This window comes from Selaginella moellendorffii, unplaced genomic scaffold (assembly GCF_000143415.4).
Source record: "Selaginella moellendorffii unplaced genomic scaffold, v1.0 SELMOscaffold_8, whole genome shotgun sequence".
In the NCBI taxonomy this organism is placed as follows: domain Eukaryota; kingdom Viridiplantae; phylum Streptophyta; class Lycopodiopsida; order Selaginellales; family Selaginellaceae; genus Selaginella; species Selaginella moellendorffii.
The window spans coordinates 907,733-928,997 of NW_003314269.1; the positions used below are offsets into that span (position 1 = coordinate 907,733).

At 47.6% G+C, this 21,265-nt stretch overlaps 7 protein-coding genes across 10 annotated transcripts; 2 read left to right on the forward strand and 5 right to left on the reverse strand.

Moving 5' to 3' along the window:
* Positions 1-249: 249 nt before the first annotated feature.
* Positions 250-1,500, reverse strand: LOC112345446. Of its 2 annotated transcripts, none has more exons than XM_024672205.1 (3): positions 1,412-1,500; positions 1,083-1,358; positions 250-1,025 (listed from the first exon to the last, which is right to left on the reverse strand). In XM_024672205.1, the coding sequence occupies exons 1-3, from the start codon at positions 1,437-1,439 to the stop codon at positions 400-402; spliced, it is 930 nt and encodes a 309-aa protein (XP_024527973.1). In that variant the 5' UTR covers positions 1,440-1,500; the 3' UTR covers positions 250-399. The 2 variants fall into 2 exon arrangements, with proteins under 2 accessions (XP_024527973.1, XP_024527972.1); XM_024672204.1 differs by having other exon boundaries at positions 1,083-1,361.
* A 125-nt stretch (positions 1,501-1,625) lies between these two features.
* On the reverse strand, positions 1,626-4,827 carry LOC9631716 (O-fucosyltransferase 31). 2 transcript variants are annotated; one of them, XM_024672203.1, is made up of 12 exons: positions 4,675-4,827; positions 4,411-4,473; positions 4,209-4,308; positions 4,098-4,153; positions 3,937-4,025; positions 3,673-3,876; positions 3,398-3,614; positions 3,092-3,319; positions 2,846-3,043; positions 2,537-2,783; positions 2,050-2,482; positions 1,626-1,985 (listed from the first exon to the last, which is right to left on the reverse strand). In XM_024672203.1, exons 1-10 carry the CDS (start codon positions 4,801-4,803, stop codon positions 2,550-2,552), a joined length of 1,518 nt encoding a protein of 505 aa, XP_024527971.1. In that variant the 5' UTR covers positions 4,804-4,827; the 3' UTR covers positions 1,626-1,985; positions 2,050-2,482; positions 2,537-2,549. The 2 variants fall into 2 exon arrangements, with proteins under 2 accessions (XP_024527971.1, XP_024527970.1); XM_024672202.1 differs by having other exon boundaries at positions 2,537-2,792.
* Positions 4,828-5,219: 392 nt separating this feature from the next.
* Positions 5,220-5,690, reverse strand: LOC9631717 (wound-induced protein 1). The gene has a single exon (XM_002967217.1). It carries the CDS (start codon positions 5,688-5,690, stop codon positions 5,220-5,222), a length of 471 nt encoding a protein of 156 aa, XP_002967263.1.
* An 828-nt stretch (positions 5,691-6,518) lies between these two features.
* Positions 6,519-7,061, reverse strand: LOC112345324 (senescence associated gene 20-like). The gene has a single exon (XM_024671775.1). The coding sequence runs from the start codon at positions 7,059-7,061 to the stop codon at positions 6,519-6,521; it is 543 nt and encodes a 180-aa protein (XP_024527543.1).
* Positions 7,062-8,446: 1,385 nt separating this feature from the next.
* On the reverse strand, positions 8,447-10,003 carry LOC9631718 (ubiquitin-conjugating enzyme E2 7). Of its 2 annotated transcripts, XM_024671899.1 has the most exons (6): positions 9,708-10,002; positions 9,541-9,643; positions 9,086-9,183; positions 8,926-9,026; positions 8,791-8,868; positions 8,457-8,730 (listed from the first exon to the last, which is right to left on the reverse strand). In XM_024671899.1, the coding sequence occupies exons 1-6, from the start codon at positions 9,751-9,753 to the stop codon at positions 8,653-8,655; spliced, it is 504 nt and encodes a 167-aa protein (XP_024527667.1). In that variant the 5' UTR covers positions 9,754-10,002; the 3' UTR covers positions 8,457-8,652. The 2 variants fall into 2 exon arrangements, with proteins under 2 accessions (XP_024527666.1, XP_024527667.1); XM_024671898.1 differs by having other exon boundaries at positions 8,447-8,730; positions 8,791-9,026; positions 9,708-10,003.
* A 157-nt stretch (positions 10,004-10,160) lies between these two features.
* LOC9631719 (protein HEAT INTOLERANT 4) lies at positions 10,161-12,252 on the forward strand. The gene is made up of 14 exons (XM_002966852.2): positions 10,161-10,317; positions 10,469-10,507; positions 10,586-10,639; positions 10,694-10,757; positions 10,814-10,872; positions 10,935-11,062; positions 11,118-11,177; positions 11,233-11,291; positions 11,345-11,430; positions 11,484-11,522; positions 11,573-11,635; positions 11,700-11,747; positions 11,806-11,934; positions 12,004-12,252. The coding sequence occupies exons 1-14, from the start codon at positions 10,222-10,224 to the stop codon at positions 12,049-12,051; spliced, it is 972 nt and encodes a 323-aa protein (XP_002966898.2). The 5' UTR covers positions 10,161-10,221; the 3' UTR covers positions 12,052-12,252.
* A 30-nt stretch (positions 12,253-12,282) lies between these two features.
* LOC9634982 (isopentenyl-diphosphate Delta-isomerase I) lies at positions 12,283-13,637 on the forward strand. The gene is made up of 6 exons (XM_002966853.2): positions 12,283-12,479; positions 12,602-12,657; positions 12,722-12,813; positions 12,881-12,983; positions 13,049-13,186; positions 13,252-13,637. The coding sequence occupies exons 1-6, from the start codon at positions 12,307-12,309 to the stop codon at positions 13,506-13,508; spliced, it is 819 nt and encodes a 272-aa protein (XP_002966899.2). The 5' UTR covers positions 12,283-12,306; the 3' UTR covers positions 13,509-13,637.
* The last annotated feature ends 7,628 nt before the right edge of the window (positions 13,638-21,265 follow it).

Genomic DNA, 21,265 nt, shown 5'->3' on the forward strand with positions numbered 1-21,265 from the left:
TAATTTTTTTCTTTATTAAGTTTTCACTTAAGAGAGAAACTGATTAACAATTTAAGCTTTACTTAAAAATTACTGAGAGTCTATTCAGTTTTTAGGATTTTATATTAAGCCATATTAACATTCTCCTATTAACAGAAATGTTTCATACATTCCCCTAGCACTAGAATTATGCAGCAAAAAGGGAAAAGAAGAATGTGGGTGATAGTGGGGCATAATCTTTAGAAGCACAATAAAAAGCAGAAGCAATCTAAGCATTCGTCCTCCACTTTATTTATAGAGAATCCTCGGCTATGAGAACCAAACTGGCTGACTTTACTCTTACGTGCATACTTGATCTTCTTCCTTTTTTCTTTTCTTCTTCTTTACATATATTTTTACAAGTTTTTTCAAAGCTGGTTATCAAAGATGCAAGGACGTGTCCACCTCCTCGTCGTCATCAATCGGTATGCTTCTCTTTGCAGTTTTCCAATTCTTGAGGAGGCCTGGCCGGTACGGCTGCTGTACAAGATCACGAGGCAGCAGCGAGGCCGACGAATTTGAAGCTGGGAGCTCGGATTGATCCGAGAACTCGTCCTGTGCCGGATTATCAAGCAGTGACAAGAGAACCGTTTTGCTGCTCTTGGCACCATGAGGATGATCGACAGGATCCTTCTCTGGATTGATGGTGCCGAAAAACGGAGCTGGAGTGTCGGGATGAACAGGAAAGACCATGGAACTAGAGGTGGTGGTGTTTCTCATGAGATTGTGATGAGGATTGCAAGAGGTTGACATGGAAGAAGATGAAGATGGAGGAGGAGGAAAGGTAGAACACGGGGATGTGAAACTTGGCCGAGGCTGGATGATCACTTCATGGTTGGAGTTGTATAACTGCTTGGTCTGTCTCATCTCCTTGTCCCTCTCGAGACGTTGGAACCTTTGCTGGAGCAAAGCGATGGTGGGATGGTGTTCGTGGCGCTGCTCCTGGAAGTATTCCGGAATTGGAGCTCCTTGCTGCGAGTAGCGGCTGTTTTGCTGCTGCTGGACACCTGAAAGTTTGTGGATCGATGAGTCCAAACTCTCGACTAAGTGATCTTTCTTCTTACCATGGAGGCGTACGTAGCTCAGGAGTTGCAATTGGAGAGTGTTTTGGATCCTCCTCGCTGCATCCTCATCGAACAGGGTTGGATCCTCGAAGAAGTGCCGCTGCCGCTGCTGCTGCTGCTGCCGCTGGTGTTGCAGACGATCGAGATGATCCTGCCTTGCTTCGAACTGGAATGGAGTCGTGGGACTCGCCAGTGGCTTGAAGTCTCCACCGCTTGCTCCTCCTCCTCCTTCCTCGTCTTTAAATTTGACGAAGAAATCCTTTGGTTTTGCAACCTCTGCTTCACAAGTTCTTCCAGCGTGAGAGGTGGAGATTCCTATCACAACTTACTCAGATTTTCGCTGCGCTCGATCTGCATAGCTCCCCGCTCGCGCTCGTTCAAGACGCTAGTATCAACACGCAAGCAAAGCACACTAGAGAGAAAAGAAAAAGAAAGCTTCTTTCATAGACTACAAGTTGCATGCTCTGGAACTCGCAAACCAGACGCGGACACACACTTAGACAAATTCTCTATTTTAATCGAAGAAAAGACTCTATACCCCAATGATCATTTTCCAAAAAACTCCAACCAAACCATCTCCAAGATAGAAAGCGTGCTCCCTTGAGCCACATTTCACTTTAAAAAGCCTGGGTATATTCCAGTGTTTTCTCCCTTGGTTCCTTTCCCTTGTCGTTTGCCACCCCGGGAAGAATCTAGCCACTGGTTTCCACTGGCGCCCACTCATCCGGGCCGTCCACTCCCACTCTTCGTCTCCATGCAAAACTTCGCCAGTGTGGAGCCACGAGCAAACCAACAACAAAGCGCTCGAGAAGGAGCACAAGAAGGGAATCTCACGGAAGAGCGATGGCGTCGCTGTTTCCTTCCCTTATAATAATGCTCGCTCTTCCCCGGATCGATCAATCTCTAGCGAACAAAAAAAAGAAGAGAAAGTGTAAGAATCATAAAAAGTTGGAATGCCAATGCCCACCATAAAATCACCACAGCCTTGCTCCATTGTCTCGTTGCTCACGTCTACATTGTCTCCTTCCTTCATCTCTCTGTCGCTAGCACTTGTCCCCGCCTGACACAGGTAAATTCTGCAAATCTGTGTCGATGTCACGAGAACGCCATCAAGAGCGTTACAGTCCCCTCTTCTGCTTTTTTTTCTCCTCCTCGTTGATGCTACGCCGCCTGTGGCGTGTCCTAACTTGGAAACTCTTTCACCGCTATGAACAAGTCTTCTCGAGCAGAGCCACCGGCGACTTTGAGTGTCATCACTGCGAGCATGACACATTAGAAACACGACGATACCTCCCCCCTTCATTTATAGACAAATTGAAAAAAACCCGTGGACGATATCCTCTGGAAGGAAGGATCCTCACGGCTGACGATGGTCAAAGTTCAAACGAGAGATAGACACGCTGGATGCGAAACTTCGTCAGAGAGAAAATAGCACCTCTTCATGAAACGCTTACCTCAACCTCATCGTTATCTGATTCTGTGCCTGATGTTGCTCTTACACATGCAATCTGGAGCCGGATAAGTGTAGATTGATTGCTTTGGCTGCCGCAGCCGGACCTGTCCAAGTCTGTTGCGGTGTCCATTGTAGACTCGGTTTTGGAACTCCGGCCACTCCATGCTAGAGTTCGAGAACAAACGCGAGAGGAGCACCATATCAGGTCTCAAAGTCTTTTGCACGTTTTGATAGGTCCTGTGTCCTATCTGAAACAACTTGACTTAGACCGGTAGAATGCATCTTAGACACAACAAAAACGAGGGCTTACCACCGCGTTGTGCATGTTGCCCGGCGAAGCAGACAGGAAAAAATCACTCTTCAAGCATACATAGTAGTCGAGAGCAGCCGAGAGCGAAGCCTTCCGCTCGAAAGGTCTTAACTCAGCGTCTATAGCGAGGCTGGCCTTGTCTTGCATCAGCGGAAATATGTTCTTCAAGAAGGACAACCTTGCCTCGCCACCATAAATCTGCAAGGCGTAATTGAGGGGCACACTCACATCGTCGATTCATTTTACCTGGTGCGATGCTAGATAGACACGAGTGTGTGGGCCAAATCCAAGTGCAGCCAAAGTAAGGCCCGCTTCTTCAGGAGTCAGCGGGCATTTCCCAAGAAGCCGCAACTGCTGTACTGTAAGTCGAGAATTTGGAACTCTCCCTTGCCAGACCTTGTGCCGGTAGTAGGCCAAAGCTAACTGCTCTACTCTTCCGCCACCAAAATCACATGCCGAGTGCGCTGCCATGTCCTATCATAGTCATCACCAGAAAACAAAGGTCCAATACATTACAACTCGGCGAGAAGATGAAACTAATCGCTGTCATACCTTGTCAAATCGTAAATGGAGGGCAACGAACTTGGATGGCGGACTATCATTTTGCGCTTGTCGAAGACGGCTCACAATCACATCACCAACGGAAGTGATTGCTTTCACGAACCGCAAAGCATGAAAATTCACTTTGCAGCGAAGCTTCTGTATCTCCGGAGGAACCTCATCAAAAGCCAGGCGATGAGAAAAGGGTGCTATAGCTGCAACTCCATAACTACACAACTCCATCAGCTCAGCACCGCAATTAACAAGCAAGAAAGCGTTGACAGTACCTCTGCAAGATGGGCAAAACATTTGCCACGTACCAGCTGGGCCGAGCATGGACTGGCGCATCCTTGACTCTCGTTGCTCGAAAGCCCGTGGCGTAATACTCCCGTGTGCTCCAATAAAATTCACTCGGTAGGCCCTTCACAATCTTAACATCAGCGGCCAGATAATCGATAAAGTAATCCACATCATATATGTCTGCAAAAGAGCTACACGAAACATAAGCCTAGCGCACGAACACTCGTGTAGATAAAATCGCACACGCGTACCTGCTATCCTGCCAGACGGGATTCACGTCGAGGTGGGGTACGACAAGCGTGGCGTTCAAAATCTTCGCTACAGCAACCGCATCACACACCTGAAAAAGACGCCACAGCCTCTTTAGTCCACAATCCAAAGCTAAGAAAGATACGGTGAAGTAGAGACGCACACCCATTCTTTGTTGGTTCAAGCCGCCCTCCAGAAAAACTTGTAGATAGAAATTCGCTGAAAGAACACCACAAAGTCAAGAGGACTGGCCAGACCAAGTAAAAGTTCTTACAAGAAGAAATGCTTCCCACACTCTGTCGAAGGCAAGGGGCCCAACCGTCATTGTCCGGCGGATGCCACAAAAGCGCCGACTCGCCAGACCTTGAACTATTCTGTACGACGAATGGGAAAAAATAAAATAAAAATACACGAGGAGCATACAGAACAAAATACACGAGGATCGAGAAAAATAAAAAAAGGATGAGAAGTTGTACCATGTTTGATTCCGCCAAAGAGGCCATGAGCACAGAATGCTGGGCCGAGGGAGCCTCCCATTCCTATAAAAAAAAAGAGAAAAGCACAAGAGTCACACAGAAAGTTCCGCAAACAAGCAAGAGAAAAAAGAAATCAAAGGGAAAGCATCACGGAAATCCCATCGACTACGCACTAATAGGGAAATTATTGTAGCCCATGGATCCTGTGGCCACTATCCAGTATCAATGTGGCCAAAAAGCGATGGGAAAATCTATGAAACTCACCGAGAAGAGCGACATCCACGATGGAGACGAGTGCCGGAGCAGTAGATCGGGGCGCAGTAGCGGCAGGAGCACGACGAGAAATCCAAGACTGCGCCATAGCGCCAATCGCCTCGGGCTTCGCCCTCTCATGGCGCCCTAAACCCTAAAACCTGGGAATACCAATAGCCAATGGCAGACAGAAATGAAATAGGAAAGCACACAAACTTTTATTTATTCTCTTCCACCCCACTGAGGAAGAAGATAGAAACAACACAAGAGCGATGATAACGATCAAGTCACAGGAGCACGAAATGGCGTCGCTCAATCCAAGCTTGGTCATTGTCAGCTGCGCACTGATCGATATAAAATGCACCAAAATCCACACGAGAATGAAGAAAAAACAAGCCACCAAGATCTAAGAAACCCGCTAGCACAGTGCTCTAGAACCTGGCATGAAACGAGGGAGAAATCGAGCGAGAGGGCGACAGAGGACGAGAAAGATGGAAGAACAGAGACGAAATGGATGCAACGACTACCAATCCGAAACTGGATTGTCGATCAATCTCTCACACCGCGACGATCAATCCGGGCATGGATGTCAACGTGAGCTCGCTTTCCCACAGTGGGTCATCCCTGGTGAAGAATCCGGCGCCCGTGACCGTGACCGAGGTGTTGAAGTACTCGCGCAGCTCCACGACCTTGCCCGACTTGATGGTGAAGACGTGAACCCAGCACGACTTGGAGGCGTCCAAGAATCCCTCGGCCAAGAACTTGTCCTGGACGAGGCAAACCCTGCTGGGGCTAAACGCGATCGATCCCAGCCGATCCGCGCCAGTGAGCATGCGCATGAGATGCTGCTCCGCCCTTGGCCCGTGGAACCACCACTCGATGTCCGCGGCCACCAGGGCCTTGACGATCTCTACATCACCCTGCGACACCGCCCGGTAGAGATTTCGCAGCACCGCGTAGCCCTCCTGCTCGCTAGCCAGATCTTTCCCCAAATTTCTCTCAATCGGAGAGGCGCTGCTCTGAGACATGCAAATGCGCGACCACGGATTAGGGGAAAGAAACAAGAACGCCGCGCGGATCGATCGGAAGGGTAATCGACGAACCGGTAGCTAGCGCGATGCGATGGATCGATGGATCTTGCCGCTTGGAACCAAGCCGCGCAAAATTTCGAGCCGGATCGATCGACCGACGAATGGAGTGAAAGAAAAGGAAGAGCCGGCGGGAAACAAGAGCTTCCTGGGAGCTCTCCACGAAATCGCTGCGTCGTCACGCGCACGACTTTATAGTGCTTTACAGAAATCGACGGCGCTAACGATGCCCGGCCAACGGGCACGATTGTCCCACGTCACATGTTTGCCGCGCAGGAATCGAACGCCCGAGGGGTGTCAAACAAATCCAACCATTACGATTAAGCTAGTGCCCTGGTTGACCACGCAGTGCCGCCACCACTGACCAGTCAACGGAGAGAGCCGGGAATCGAGCCGGGAACCTCGAAGACTCTCTCGTAAATACGAGAGGAACCTTTGCACGGTGGTGCCAGATATATTCTTTCATTTGGATCTTTCTTTCCAGGACAAGAGAATGTAAGCCTCCCGTTTCCGAATCCTTCGATTCTCTTGGTGGATTGGGGAGGAGTAGAACAAATTACACGAGAGAAAGGGAAAGAGCGAAGAAAAAAACCCCCAAATCGATGGAAACACTGCCTACGTAGTGGAGCATTGCGATCAAAAAGAGCGTTGATGGAGTGGTGAAGGAGGAATCATGGGCTTCTCCCAAAATTCTTGGCGCATGAAAGAATGCTGGTGGTGGATTAGATCGATATTGATTCATATCGATTGGATCATGGTCGATGATGATCACATTGCCAAGACGAGGCCGGGCATTGATCGCCTCGTTCCTTGGCTCTGCCACAATGTGTTGCAACTGGATGGGGCGGTGACGGTCACCGACGTGTTGAAGCACTCGTTGAGCTCCACGATCCGCGAGCTGCTCGGGTCGATTGTCCATATGTGGACCCAGCAGATCTCTTGATCCAGCGCCGACGGCGCCGCGGAGGAAGACCTCCACGAAGAACTCGACGAAGAGGAGGAAGAACTCGAGGAAGCATTGCTCGCGGAGCTAGAGCGAGGCGGAGAGGCCATTTCTCGCATGGGCGCCTGGGATTTGCCCTCGGCGAAGATCCGGTCCCCGATCATACAAATCCGGGTGGGATTGAAGGAGAAGGAGCCCGGGCGATCCGCGCCAGTGAGCATTCGCATGAGATGCTGGTGGGCGGGCGGGCCGTGGAATTGCCACTCCAGATCCTCGGTGATCATCGCGCCGACCGCCGCGGCATCGCCCACCGCGAGCGCATTGTAGAAGGAGGCGATGATTTTCTCGTTGTCGCGCGTCCCCTCCATTACCTAGAAAGTAAGAGCGAGGAAGAAGAAGAGAGAATCTAGAATTGGAATCTAGAAAGGCTCTGGAATGTGGGTTTGCTTTGTGGCGACCATGGAATGGAGCCCCCTGTTTATATAGCTTCCATGGTGCGGTAAAGAACAAATGGGAATTTCTTACCAGCTGTCAATAACCGCGGTAACTTTCCAGGTCTACACAAGAAAGCTGGTGACAGTGGTTCCAGACGGACACGTGTCTGTTGTCAATCATTGCCGGAATGGGCAGCCCATCTCTGACACGTGGTCACTTTCCATTCGTTTGTAATGCTTATTAAAACGAACGGTCGCGATCCCGCGGCTGGAGTTGCCGGACTCGGGTCAAACAGATCGATGTTAATTAAAATGCGCCCATAGTTTTCTATGATCTTCCAGCCATGGTGATGGGAAACAATGGGAAACAATCGATTTTATCAAACGCTATCCTTCGATTACGACCCGGTTTCTCGAGTTTCCTCCACGAATTGAGGGAGATGCTCTCGCAGACAAGAAAAGAAATCGAGCTGTCGAGCCGGCCTGCCGGAATTTCTCCGAATTTCTCGACTTTTCCATGAATTGGATGTCCCGATCTCGCGAGCAAGCAGCTCTAATCGAGCTGTCGATCCGTGCCGGGCGCGTTCGTGGGAGAGACATTGCCAATGGGGCGTGTCTCGCCCGATCTCTCATTCATCGAATTTCGCAGAGTTTTCTGGTCTGTGGTTTGATCTTAGTTTTCGTCCCAAAAAACAAAGGACTCCATGGTCTGCTCTGGTCGGTGTCTCGCATTAGAAGAAGATTGATAGAAAACATTAGCGCCGAGGCATTCAATTCGATTCAAACAAAAGCGAGCGGGCGATCAATCAGTCCATTGGATCATTGAGAGAGACCCTGCGCCGGGCGTGGGAAGCCGCCTGACTGCCCTCCCTTTGCAAGTCAATCCCCAGTTCTCGATTTTTACCGCGCCATATAAATCGCTGGACTGGACCGCGCTGCTACCCTGGATCCAGCGAGCGGCGATTTAAAGGCTGGTATGGGATGGGATGTGAACGATCGATCGACTATAGACAGATATGGCAATCTAGCTCACACGGCCCGAGATCGCACAGGCGAAAAGGGGAAGCGGATGGAGTGGTGGTGGCTCACTTGCATTGACGAGCACAATCAATCCATCCTTGGGTCGTCCCCAAATGATAGAGAGAAAAGGAGAGTCTGTGCGTGTGCATTCCTGGCCTCTGGGTGTCGTAAGGCTGCGCGATGTCATCAATTCTGGGAATCTGTGAGGACACAGCTAAGCGCTAGTCCAAGGAGAATGGATGCCCACCAAGAAATTTACGCGCAAAACCAGTAGCTCTGTTTTCTAGGGCTCCAGGGAAGACGAAGACCAATTTCCAGATTTTTCAAATACAAATTTTTAGGGTTCTTGATGGTTCTTGCAAATTCTCAAAGCTCTCCTTTTTATCCGACGCTCTATAGACTAATTAGAATGTGTTGATATACTCGCTACCACAAATCTCCCATTTCTCCCCAGTTCGCCGCGCCACCGTAGTCAAATAATGTTTTGGATGCCCGATCATCGTTGTCAAAGCATTTCCTGCGAGCGTCTTACAATGCGGCTTACTTTTCTCTTGAATTCTTCTCTTCGCTCTCGCCACTCTTTCTGCCACCGAGAAAAAATAATCACATCATTCGTTAGATGATTGATCCACCGTGCACTTACCGCGGCATCGATGTTGGCTGGCGATTCATCGTTGGGGCTCGAAAGCATCGAGATTATACTCAATAGAATGGTTTCTACCTGAGAAGCACACACGACGAGTAAGAAGTTTGAGAGCTCGAGATCAAGCACGCATACCGTGTGAACCGGAGACCATCGTTCGCTCGCCAGCTCGTAGCCATTGGGATCGTCTCCAGGAGCGTGAAGGATGGAGATGCAAACACGGCCGTCCGGATAGACTGCTCGCGAGATTCACAAAGTCAGCTAGAGAAGAGTTCCATCGGTAGAGCTTGGTTACCATTTGGATGCCACATATCGGAAGTGAATCTCACACTGGGAGGACTGTTTGGATAATTCCCGGGAAAGCTCATGATCGCATTGAAATAGCCGCCTTCGCTGGACAAGAGCAAGAACAAAGAACAGGGAAAAAAAACACCACGAGGGAGAGCGTTAGATCCAATTGCACTGACAAACCACCAGGACGATCAGACATTAGGCTGGGAGAAATGAATGAAAGAAAGCCACAAGACAAAAGAGAAGACGAGACAAATCTCATGCCAGGGATAAAGTTGATTCATGGTTTTATAAAAAAATCTCCCACAGCGAGAGCGCTCGGTCGATTTGCAAAGGCCTGCAATCAATCACACATGAGGATTCAATCACAATTACCCGTGCCCTACGAGCGAAAGAAGCCAAGAACAAGGAAGAAACCACGCAAAGATGAAGACACGAGGAGAGGAAGCTTTCACTTACTACAAGGTGTCCGGGGGGCCGATGATGGTCACGGCCCACTCAAACACATTGGAGTCGTCCACCAATCCCGCCGAGAAGCCATCCAGAGGATTTCTTGTCAAATCTGCCACGCCAAGATCAATCAGTCCACCGGCCACCGCGAAGCAAATTCACGAAAATGCCCTCACCTTTCAACTGCTTGCGCAAGAGGAGGCTCGCCTGGCTCTCGCCCATTCCCCTACCGCCGCCGCCGCCCCGGCCCAGCTCGATCGATCGATTGGAATCCGGCTGGAGATAGGGCTATATTACCGACAATCCAAACCCTGATCCTTGGAGCCGGGCAGCAAAGCGCATCGCATGTATGGATGCGCGCCGATCTCCCGCGATCCCCTCTCGATCGACCAAAGACGAGCGTCCTAGGGCGCCCGGGCGGAAGAAATGGGAGAAGAAAGAACACACTGTCAAGGAAGAACAAAACACACGTACGATCGTAGGGAAGGATATTCTTGGCCTTATCGAGCTGGGGGGGACGGAATATTTTCAGATCCCCGCCGTGGCGCAAGCGGAATATACTTGGTGACACGTGGGAAGCGTTGGCTCCGTGGATGTAGCCCCCTACACTGCAGGCTTCAACGGTCGCGATTATTTTCCCCCTTCGTGTGGGGCGATTTACAAGGCGGGCTAGGATTGGTATATGTATGCATGTCAAAGAAGCGATCTAGAGGCGACGCTGATATATCCGATGAGGAAGAAGACCTAGGCGCCGGGAGCAGCGATCTTCTCGAGCGGCCCAGCATGGTATGTGATCGATCCGAATCCCCGTGGCCGCGCGGCGGCTCTCTAGATCGCATTGCGCTCTCTGCAAATCGATCGCTGGAGCTGGAGTGCGATCTCCTTGCCGGGATTTAGGTCTAACAGGGTTTTTGTGGGTTTTGCTGTGTTTTTTTAGGAGAACATATGGAAGGAGGCGTTCCCTGTTGGAACAGAGGTCGGTTTTTTTTCCTTGGATTTCTCTCGTCCTCGCCTCTTACTGTGTGGCTGATTCGATGAAAATGGTTTTGCGCAGTGGGACCAGTATGATAAACTTTACGAAGTGAACTGGGATTTCTCAAATCTCGAGGTATGCGATTCTCCTCCTTTTCTGGTGGATGGTTCTTACTGTGGAGCACTGCAGCGAGCATTTGAGGAAGGAGGACAGCTCTATGGGAAGCGAGTGTATATGTTTGGCTGTACCGAACGTAAGCTAGCTTTGTTTCGTCGTATTGTTTCCTGAGTTTTTTTCTCTCGTGCGTAGCTCAACTCGTACAATTCCGGGATAACCATAAGGTGATTCACATTCCAGCCGTCGTTGCGGTACGTATTCTCTCTCTCTCTTTTTCGTTGCACTACAACTATCGGATGTGCTCCATTCACAGGTGACGTCGCCGTTCCCTCCCTCGGACAAAGTCGGGATAAAATCAGTTCAGATGGAAGGTGAAATGATCGTCCCTATGAGAGAAATGAAGATGGACTGGATGCCTTACATACCGGAAGACGTTTTGACGTATGGCGTGAATCGAGTTTGACGCGCTTGTTACTGACTTTTCCTTCTCGCGCAGGCATAGTTCTTTGGAGCGATACAAGTGCGAGATTTTTACCCTGAAGTGCACTCAAAGAAGGTATGCATGCACTGGATAACGGATGTGTTTTGCTGACGCTCGGTCTGGCTTTCAGAGTAGCTCTGAGGCATTTGAAAAAGGAGCGCATCAAGAAGTACGAGTACTGTCTGCCATGTAAGTGCGAGGATTTTATATCGTCCAAGTTTCTCACGCTACTCCACTTATAGATTTATACCGACCATGGAGGGAGGAAGAAAAGGAAGACGATACTGTTGTCTCTATTATGTTCACTATGGATGAAGGAAAACCACCGGTATGGTTTTGTGGTTATTTGCAACTGGTTTTGATGCTTCTTTCCTTGTCCAGATTGTCACGCAATACGACTGGGCTTTTGACGAACTCGAGGTAATCAATCTTCAGTCCCCTAATAAATATCCACCGAGTTCTCTTGTCAGGAGTTCACAACAAACCTTATCGACGAAGAAGCACTGCCAAAAGATGAGAGGGAAAAGTTCCAGGTATGAAAACTAGCTAGCCGTTTATGCAAGACAAGGATGGAAATGGATTTTACTTGTCGTACAGGAATGCATAATGGAAAACGTCAAGGCCGAGAAGAAGAGACAGAAAGAGGTGTGTGCTGTGGCATTCTCGTCGAGGATTTCTCACTAGCTTTGCGCTCTTGTTCCAGGCTCGATTGGCTCGGAAGAAAGCCATCGAAGAGATGAGCGAGGAGAAAAAGGCAGCTCTGGAGAACATGAAACTATACAAGTTCTACCCCGTGAAAACCGACGACACTCCTGATGTTGAGAACCTCAAGGTAGATCAAAGAAAAAAAATCAAACATTATGATTTCCCGGTGCTGATGTATGATCCCTCGCTGCCGCAGAGTCCTTTCATCAACAGATACTACGGCAAGGCGGACGAGGTTCATTGATCCTCGGCAATCGCATTTTTATCTTGACAAGAAACAATTAGCTACGTAGAGAGGCTGAGAGGGGCGATCTAAAAATTCTTTTTTGTTCCTTGGATCTTTTTTTCCCCTCTTCCATCTCCCTCGATCGAGATGAAGCTCGGGAAAAAAAAATCTCGCTTGTACCATCTGAGAACGAGGAAAAGAACTGATGAATTGTTGGTTTTTAAGATTTGATACTTGGATGGATGGAGACCCTAAATTCGAGTTTTTTTTGGAATGCCCCTTGTGTGCCGTTTGCCTGCGCCTTCTTCTTTGCTTGGATCTCGGGCGTGGGCGATCAAGAGGTGCGCTGCTCCCATCCGATCCAGGCGAGCAATCGCAATGCAGGCGTCGTCCCAGCTCGTCGAGGCGCTGGATCCCGTCCAGAAGCGTCTCATGTTTGAGGATGAGTAAGCTTTGACTCTCTTCTTTATCTTGCTCGTGTTTCAAAGTTCGCAAATCTATCGGAGTGATTCTTTTGCTCTTGGTTTTGAGGCAAGGATCTGACGCTCGCTCTTGTGTTGTGTCTAAGGTGTATCCTGGTGGACGAGAAGGACAATGTCGTCGGCCATGACTCCAAGTATAACTGTAAGAGAATAGCCAGAAAAAAAAAACCGGAAGTCGTGTTTTTTTCTTCTTCTTCTTCGTGAAGGTCATTTGATGGAGAAGATCGAGACCGGGAAAATGTTGCATCGTGCATTCAGTGTGTTTTTGTTCAACTCCAAAAACGAGCTGCTGCTCCAGGTGATCGATCGAGTCTTTCTTTTCTTTTCATTTCTCTCATACGATTGTTGTTGGATTTGATGCCCAGCAACGCTCGTCGACCAAGGTGACGTTCCCTCTGGTGTGGACGAACACATGTTGTAGCCACCCTCTCTATCGAGAGTCGGAGATGATTTTCGAGAACCAAATGGGTAAACAAGCTTGTTTTCTTAGCTAGTGCTTCCTCACTCACACACACACACACACACACCCACAGGAGTAAGAAACGCTGCGCAAAGGAAGCTTTTTGATGAGCTCGGTATCGCAGCAGCCGACTCCCCGGTGGACGCCTTCACTTTTCTGGGCCGGATCCTCTACAAGGCTCCATCAGACGGAAAGTGGGGGGAGCACGAACGTAAGTTACAAACTTGCTCGTGATTTCTCCAGGATTTCCAGGCTTAAATCCTTGGTTTCTCGCAGTGGACTACTTGCTGTTCTTGAAGCGAGATGAGGTAGCAGTGAATCCAAACCCGGACGAAGTCGCGGCGGTGAGGTACGTGAACCAGGCGGAGCTCAAGGAGCTGGTGAGGCAGGCGGACGCGGGAGAGGGCGGCATCAAGCTCTCTCCCTGGTTTCGCCTCATCGTGGACAACTTCTTGTACAAGTGGTGGAGTTTGCTCGAGGAAGGCAAGCTGGGCGAGGCAGTGGATGAGAGCACCGTGCACTGGCTTTTGTAGTGGAGCTAGACAAATTCATGGGAGACAAGCATGGAAGCATTTCAATAAACAGAGCAAGTGGATAAACATATTGATAATTTGTTGTAGCATTGGTTATTTTTCATAATTCCCCTCTGTGTGCTTTGGGCCTGGGAGAGTCCTCCCTTCCTCCGTCACATGGCAGGCGCCTCCTCTTTCTCGCTGTATGATGGTGATCCTTGCCAAGCAGCTGACCCTTGCTAAGCAGCCGCACTGCCCCCTAGGCCTATCTCCCTTAGAAGCTTGGAGGCTCCCCTTGCTCAATAAGCATGTGGATATGGTCTTTGTCCATGGACTGAACAGCATGACCTGACTAAACACTAGAGCAAGTGCTAGGGAAGCCAAAAAACCCTTGCACAACCCAACCCACCCCCACCATCAATACTAAGGAGGCCCCCCTTGTGCCACCAACCAAAGGCCACAAGCACTCATACATGTGACATTGCCTAAACATTCCTTGCATCTAGGTCACCGATCGAATAACACCTGGACAGATGGTGAATGTGCTTGCCACCAAAGTGGGTGAGTACCATTTCCTTTGGCCAGTGGCATAGGAAAGCCCACAAAGTGAGGCATGCAATGGGAGCCAACTCTTGTTTATATAGATGGGCAGCCATAGTTCAACCTCAACCAAAACCCCCCCTATCATCTTACAGGTAAGAAAGTCCCTCCCCTTTCTAGAATAACAACTTTTGGCCTTTTGTCCCATAAAAAGCTTGAGATTGAGTATGAGCAAGAGCCAAGTGAGCCCGAGTTCAAGTGCTTATTTGAGCCTAAGTTCAAGCTCAAGCCTCTTTCTAAAATGACAACTTTTGGCCTTTTGTCCATAAAAAGTTTGAGCTTGAGTATGAGCAAGAGTCAAGTAAGCCTGAGTTTGAGCTCAAGTTTGTCTGAGCTAAAACTTTAGCAGAGTGTAACACATTTTATCTCTCTCCATTTCCACATTCTATCTCTCACACTCTATCTTTCTCTATTTCTGTATTGAATCTACCAATTGTTTTGAGCATTTTTGCATTGAATCTACACTTTGCTAAAGTTCTAGCTTAGAAAGATTGATGGGGCTATAGTACGGGTGAATAACTAATTGCCTTACATAGAATAGTTGATTCACATAATGGAAGGATTGGTAAATTTATTCCAATTTACACAATAGAAGGATTAGTAAATTCATTTCGGAAATAGAGAGAGATAGAGTGCGGGAGAGTGGATACCTTTGTCCATAAGCCCAAGGTATATTATGTACTCTATACATATATTATATTATATAAGGGAATATACTTTACTTAAGGGTATATTATGTTTTAAGTACCCACTAATTAATAGAAATTAAACCCGTGCCATTTGCTTTAATACCACAAATACTGCATCTTCCTTAATTCAACTAAAAAAAAAACAATTACTTAATGAGAAAGCCCTTAGTACTTATTTTATCCCTATTTATCCCCAAAGGTTCCAAGGATCCATAATGACAAGTATATCAAAATCTCATCCCATAATCACATGCATTACATAGAAAGTGTAGAGTCGGGCATCCAACATCTAACCTCAACTACCCAACATTCTATACTTTACTATTCTTCTCTCTATTTGATTTTTTCAAGTAATTATCATTAACTTGTGGAGTCCCTAAATTTGTGTGTGTGATGTAAGGTAAAGAATAGGAGTCTGATGTGAGGTTTCAGTCAAATTACTCATTGAGTCAGATATGAGATATTATTTTTAGAGCACCAAGATATCAATGTATTCTAGATAATTGACTACTTGTTTATTCTAGTACTTTGAAAATATCAAAAATGTTCAAAGTAAAATAACTTGCAAGGAAGGGAAGAACATTATCAAAAAGAAGTTACACTAGATTAAAGGATTGCATATATCACTGAATGGGCTCTTATGCACCAAGGACAACCTTTCAAGCCTTTAAATTTCAAAGCTTGATCATACTTCTCTTTTCAGAAGGAAAAAAAAGTAATTTTCCAAACAAGTTGCAGAGTAAGAGGACAAAACCACTTGTGGAGTGTTTTTGACATACAGTGTTGAAGAAAAACCATGATTGGAGAGGTAAACTCTTGAGTTCTTAGAAACTTGATTCTTCTGTCCAAAACTATTTTGCAATACTTTATAGATATACAACTTGATGGGAGTGAGCACATTTAACCCATTTGTTAGAAACGCTTAGAGAGAATAGAACAAGAAGGTGCCAAAGTGGTTAGTGTTTTGTTGATATAGTTTTTGTTGTGCAATTCTAAGAGTAATTTACTTTCCAAGGTTCACACCACCATTGCCAATGTTGATGAAGTTGTTTGAGGGCTTCCTGCTTTTAGAAGTTTGTTGTCACGATCCTCAACAAGATCAAGACTGGAAAATGCAAAAGACAAAGAGAAAAGCTAGTGGAAAGAAACAAGAAACCCTAGACTGGTGTTGATTCAGATTGTGGAGAAATGGAACAAGGCTAACCTATATATACTATAGGTTGATGAAGCTCAACCACTCTTGGATCGAGGACGGCCTAAATATAACTGAGGTTGAGGAGGTGCCACATCATCATCAGGAATGTGGTCTGTAGGTCAGGAATCCGGCGAGAGTCAGGAATGTAGCAAGAATTGGGGGATTCCTGACAACACCCCCTCCTCAAGAACGAGTGGAACGAGGATGTGAACGAGAACGACGAGGAGGATGAGATGAGTGGCGAGGGATGGGAGATGGAGAAAAAGAATGAGGACTGGGACGAGAAGGATAGCGGCGGTGGAAGTCCTGAACAAGGTCAGGAGAATGAATCAGGTTGTCCGCAGGTTCCCAAGTGTGTTCCTCAGGTCCATAACCCTTCCAGTCGACCAGATAGTAGAGTTTAGACTGTGAAATCTTGGAATCAAGGATGTCCTGAACCTCGTACTCAGACCCATCCTCGAGTTGCACTGGTGGAGGCAGAGGAATGACCCGATTTGGAATAGGACTGGGAATATAAGGCTCAAGGAGAGAGGAGTGAAAAACAGGGTGAATTTGATATGAGGAGGGAAGTGCAAGGTGATAAGTGACAGGATTAATGATGGTAGTGATAGAGAAAGGACTGAGGTGCTTGAAATCAAGTTTTGGACAAGGCCTGGTGGTGGAGATATTTCACCTAAGGAGCCAGACTTTATCCCCGATATTGTAAGGGGGACAATCCTGACGATGGACATTGGCAAATGTTTTGTGAGATTCCTGAGCACGATGGAGGTGGAAGGAGATGGAATTGTGGATTTCCTGGAGGTTGGAGACAAATGCCTCAGAGTGGGGATTTGAACGAGAGGATTCAGATGGAGAGGGAAGTGAGAGATTGAATTGGGGATTTCGGCCAGAGTTCACAAAGAAAGGGGAAATTCGAAGAGAGGAGTGAACAGAGTTGTTATAGGAGAACTCAGCAAAGGGAAGGATATCAAACCAGTTATCCTGATGATAGTTCATGAAGCACCTCAAGAATTGTTTCAATGTCTGAATCATTCATTCGGACTGTCCATCAGTTTGAGGATGATACGCCGAAGAGAGGTTGGCCTTCACTCCAAGCAACTGCAAAAACTGTTGCCAGAAATGAGAGATGAACTGAGGCCCCCAATTCGAAACCACATCTGTAGGAATCCCATGAAGTCGGAAAATTTCCCTGAATACCAGTTTTGCCATGTCCTCGCCCGAAAACTCCTTGGTACATGGCAAAAAGTGCGCCATCTTTGTGAAGCGATCTACCACGACTAAAATGCTGTTGAAGCCTCCAGAACTCGGAAGATCACTCAAGAAATCCATGGAGATGGATTCCCAAGGACCTGAAGGGACCGGGAGGGAACGAAGCAAACCTAAAGGAAGGTGGCGAGGTACCTTATTCTGGGTGCAAGTGTCACAGGAGGTAACAAAAGCTTTGATGTAGTCGTTCATGTGAGGCCACCAAAAGTCCCGTGCAACTAGCTCATAGGTTTTCGCAATGCCGAAGTGACCAGCAGTCGGGCTATCGTGGCATGCCATTAGGACCAATCTTCGAGCATCACCTTCAGGAACGTAAAGCTACTCCCCATGGTACAATAAGCCATCTAAGAACTCGAACTCATCAAATCGCCAGCAGTCGGGAGTCACTGGGTGTCCAGCTTGAAGATGGGGGAAAATGTCGCTGGCAAGATCATCGGATTGAAGATCGTTTCTGATCGCATCCATCAAGGAGGAGTCCTGAGGGGCCAGGGAAATTGCCATAACTTGAAGCTAATCAAGACCAAGAATAACTTGATCCTATTGATCGAAGGCAGGATTACTAGGCCTGAGATTGAGATAAGAGCGCCTTGAAAGAGCATCAGGAAGGCCTTGAAGCTTTCTAGGTCTGTACTTGATAACAAAGTCAAACCGACTCAGGAATTGTGCCCACCTTGCTTGACAACGGCTTAAAACTCGGGAAGTGGCAAAGTACTCAAGATTTTTGTGATCCATCCAGACTGTTGTTTGATGGCCCGCCCCTTCCAAGAAATGGCGCCACTCTCCAAAGGAATCCACGATGGCAAGGAGCTCCTTGTCGTGGATTTTGTAATTGATCTCCACAGGCTGGAATTTCCGAGAATGGAAAGCGACCAGATGAAGTTCTTGATCCGCTCCGAGTTGAGACAGCACAACACCGATGGCAAAGTCGGAGGTGTCAGCCTCGATGAAGAAAGGTTGTGAGGAATCAGCATGGATCAAAACGGGAGCAGAACTGAAGGCCACCTTGAGTGTGTCGAAGGCTTGCTAGGTAGCAGCAGACCAAGAGAAGGGAACATCCTTGCGAGTGAGATGCGTGAGAGGAAGGACAATGTCAGAGTAGTGATCAATGAATTTGCGGTAGAAGTTGGCGAAGCCAAGGAAAACCTGAATGTCCAACATTGATTGTGGAGACTCCCATTCGAGAATAGTCTTGACTTTGGCAGGATCCATCGTGATACCCTCAAGAGTAACAATGTACCCAAGGACTGCTGATCGAAGGAACATTTCTCAAGCTTCGCGTATAGGCCGTGTTCTCGCAGCTTCGCCAGCACCTTGTGTACATGTTCGTCGTGCTCCTCCTGAGTTTTTGAGTAGATGAGGATGTCATTGAGGTAGACGATCACCATCTGATCAAGAAACTCCCGAAAGACATTGTTCGCCATGTGTTGGAAAACTGTTGGAGCATTTATCATGCCAAATGGCATGACAGTGTACTCGAAGTGGCCATAGCGGGTTCGGAACACAGTCTTCCATTCATCACCAGGCCGGATCCGGATCAGGTTGTATGCTCCACGGAGGTCGATCTTGGTGAAGAAGAGGGCACCGCCGAGGCATTCCAACAGGTCCGAGATCAGGGGCAGCAGATAACGGTTCCGAACAGTCACCTTGTTCAAACCTCGGTAGTCGATGACTAGTTGCAAACTCCCATCCTTCTTCTTGACAAAGAAGACAGGCGCTCCAGCCGGGGACTGCGAATGTTGAATGTACCCCGAGGCAAGGTTTTCATCCACGTACTCTTTGAGGGCCTTAAGCTCCGACGGGGATAACCTGTAGATAGGCCCCCATGGAGGTGACGCTCCTTCCTGTAAATCAATGGGACAGTCATAAGGCTGATGAACAGCCAGTACACTAGCTTTTTTCTTGTCAAACACATCCCCAAAATCATGATACTTCTCAGGAAGACTGACAGGAGAAACATGCAAAGCAAAAGGAAAATAAGTTCTTCATGAAAGAGTTCTTTCATAGTGATTGTGGAGATAGAAGGAGGTGTATGACTAAATGGAATGATGAGACGAGGATACTATCCAATGTAAGATAGAAGAGAGGAAAAAGAAGAGGGTGAAAACTTCGTAGAGTCAGGAATAGAACCCCGATTTGAGTTTAGGGAACTTTTCTTGATTCGGACTCGATGAACAGCAGGGGAAGCCGTGGGAGATGGTGATGTGGGAGAGATGAGCTGTAATTCCTTCCAACAGATCTGAGGCTGATGTAGTTGGAACCAAGGAAGACCGAGCACCACAGAGGAGGACTTGCTGTTGATGATGTTGAAGGCGATATCGGTGACGGTGGACCCGATGTGTACTCGAACGGGCAACGTTTCCCTAAGTCCAGAAGATGGAGACACAAAATGCCCTCTGATGCCTTCAACCCTTAGATCCCGTATGGTAGGAGAAAGAGGAATGTGATGTCGGGCAGCAAAGTCCGTGTCCATGAAGCAGGAAGTTGCACCCGAGTCTAGTAGCGCTAGAGCCTTGAATCCTGATTGTCCGGTGAAAAAAAGGAGACATGGGACGCGGAAGTTACGGGAATTGGTGGTGGCTTTGATGAAAGGTGGTGAGGAGCTTGATAAAGAGGAAAAATGATTTTTATTACTCGAGCAGTCGGGGAGGCTTCTTGGGACACACAGCTGCTTTGTGATTAGGATCAGCACAGTAGAGGCAAAGATTATGAGATATTCGACGTTGTTTCTCAGTAGGACTCAACTTCCCTCTAATGAGTCGGGGAGTACCAGAAATATCCATCAGGACTGGAGCAGTAGGTTCAAGAGTATGCCCCGAAGACTCAAGCTGGGATTCCTGAGTCTGGGACGGAAAAACAGCAGCGCGGCGACTTTCCTAACGACGTTCAAAGAGACGATTGTCACATCGAACAACTTTGTTGATGGCGTCCAATAGGTCCTTGGGATCCTCCATGGTGAGCAACAAATCCTTGACACCGTTGTTGAGGCCGAAACGAAATTGGTCAATCAGGGCCCGCTCATCCCACTGAGTGTCCAAAGCAAGGAGTTGGAACTCTGCAGCGTAGATCGAGGCAGGACGAGACCCCTGAGAGAGACGTCTCATCTTTGTGGTAGCAGCCCGAACCCGATCCATCTCACTAAAACATGCTTCGAGCTTCTCTTTGAACAATTGAAGATCCATCAACTCTGGAACCACGACCCCTTTCATGCTCTTCTCTAGAAGAGGAAAAAACCATGACAAAGCTGCACCTTCGAGCAACGTCCCAATCGCGCCGATTTGAGACTCGGGAGTGGGTACCGCTGATGTTGAAGTGCAAAGATCAGCTCCATCTGGTTCAGAAATTCACGAAGCTCCGAACGCTCGCATGAAAATTTCGCCAGGAAACTCACCTTCGGTTCAGGAACTTTGTTGGATCCTTGAGCCAAAAGTGAAGCAAGCTCCTGCTGCATGCAAAGAAGGGTTGCCTTTAGCTCGGTATTCTCAGACTGGATTTTTGCAAGGACTTCGGCAAAGAAATCAGGATGGCTTGGAGACTCCATCAGCAAGAAGAAAGAAAAAGGGGGACAAGATCAAGACTGGAAAATGCAAAAGACAAAGAGAAAAGCTAGTGGAAAGAAAGAAGAAGCCTTAGACTGGTGTTGATTCAGATTGTGGAGAAATGGAACAAGGCTAACCTATATATACTATAGGTTGATGAAGCTCTAGGATCAAGGACGGCCTAAATATAACTGAGGTCGAGGAGGCACCACATCATCATCAGGAATGTGGTCTGTAGGTCAAGAATCTAGCGAGAGTCAAGAATGTAGCAAGAATTGGGAGATTCCTAACATTTGTAACCCACATCTATTGTCTACAGGGCAAAGGTGTCTACAATCAAAGGCTGCAAAACATTGCCATCATAGTTGACAAGGTAAATGTTCCTATTTTTACATATACATATACACATATATACATATACATATATACATATACATATACACATATACATACACATATACATATACACATATACATATACATACACATACA

Excerpts from the sequence above, each read along its gene's own strand:
- LOC112345446 (XM_024672204.1), bottom strand. The coding sequence starts at position 1,439 with ATGCAGATCGAGCGCAGCGAAAATCTGA. Across the intron at positions 1,362-1,411 it reads CGAGCGCAGCGAAAATCTGA|CAGAGGTTGCAAAACCAAAG; the intron begins GTAAGTTGTGAT and ends GAACTTGTGAAG. Across the intron at positions 1,026-1,082 it reads GAGCTACGTACGCCTCCATG|GTGTCCAGCAGCAGCAAAAC; the intron begins GTAAGAAGAAAG and ends ACAAACTTTCAG.
- LOC9631716 (XM_024672202.1), bottom strand. The coding sequence starts at position 4,803 with ATGAGAGGGCGAAGCCCGAGGCGATTGGCGCTATGGCGCAGTCTTGGA. Across the intron at positions 3,320-3,397 it reads TCCATTTACGATTTGACAAG|GACATGGCAGCGCACTCGGC; the intron begins GTATGACAGCGA and ends TGACTATGATAG. Across the intron at positions 3,044-3,091 it reads TCTATCTAGCATCGCACCAG|ATTTATGGTGGCGAGGCAAG; the intron begins GTAAAATGAATC and ends TACGCCTTGCAG.
- LOC9631717 (XM_002967217.1), bottom strand. The coding sequence starts at position 5,690 with ATGTCTCAGAGCAGCGCCTCTCCGATTGAGAGAAATTTGGGGAAAGAT.
- LOC112345324 (XM_024671775.1), bottom strand. The coding sequence starts at position 7,061 with ATGGAGGGGACGCGCGACAACGAGAAAATCATCGCCTCCTTCTACAAT.
- LOC9631718 (XM_024671898.1), bottom strand. The coding sequence starts at position 9,753 with ATGGGCGAGAGCCAGGCGAGCCTCCTCTTGCGCAAGCAGTTGAAAG. Across the intron at positions 9,644-9,707 it reads CTTGCGCAAGCAGTTGAAAG|ATTTGACAAGAAATCCTCTG; the intron begins GTGAGGGCATTT and ends TTGGCGTGGCAG. Across the intron at positions 9,027-9,085 it reads CGATATGTGGCATCCAAATG|TCTATCCGGACGGCCGTGTT; the intron begins GTAACCAAGCTC and ends TCTCGCGAGCAG.
- LOC9631719 (XM_002966852.2), top strand. The coding sequence starts at position 10,222 with ATGTCAAAGAAGCGATCTAGAGGCGACGCTGATATATCCGATGAGGAA. Across the intron at positions 10,640-10,693 it reads GGGATTTCTCAAATCTCGAG|CGAGCATTTGAGGAAGGAGG; the intron begins GTATGCGATTCT and ends GGAGCACTGCAG. Across the intron at positions 10,758-10,813 it reads TATGTTTGGCTGTACCGAAC|CTCAACTCGTACAATTCCGG; the intron begins GTAAGCTAGCTT and ends TCTCGTGCGTAG.
- LOC9634982 (XM_002966853.2), top strand. The coding sequence starts at position 12,307 with ATGCCCCTTGTGTGCCGTTTGCCTGCGCCTTCTTCTTTGCTTGGATCT. Across the intron at positions 12,658-12,721 it reads CCATGACTCCAAGTATAACT|GTCATTTGATGGAGAAGATC; the intron begins GTAAGAGAATAG and ends TTCTTCGTGAAG. Across the intron at positions 12,814-12,880 it reads AAAACGAGCTGCTGCTCCAG|CAACGCTCGTCGACCAAGGT; the intron begins GTGATCGATCGA and ends TTTGATGCCCAG.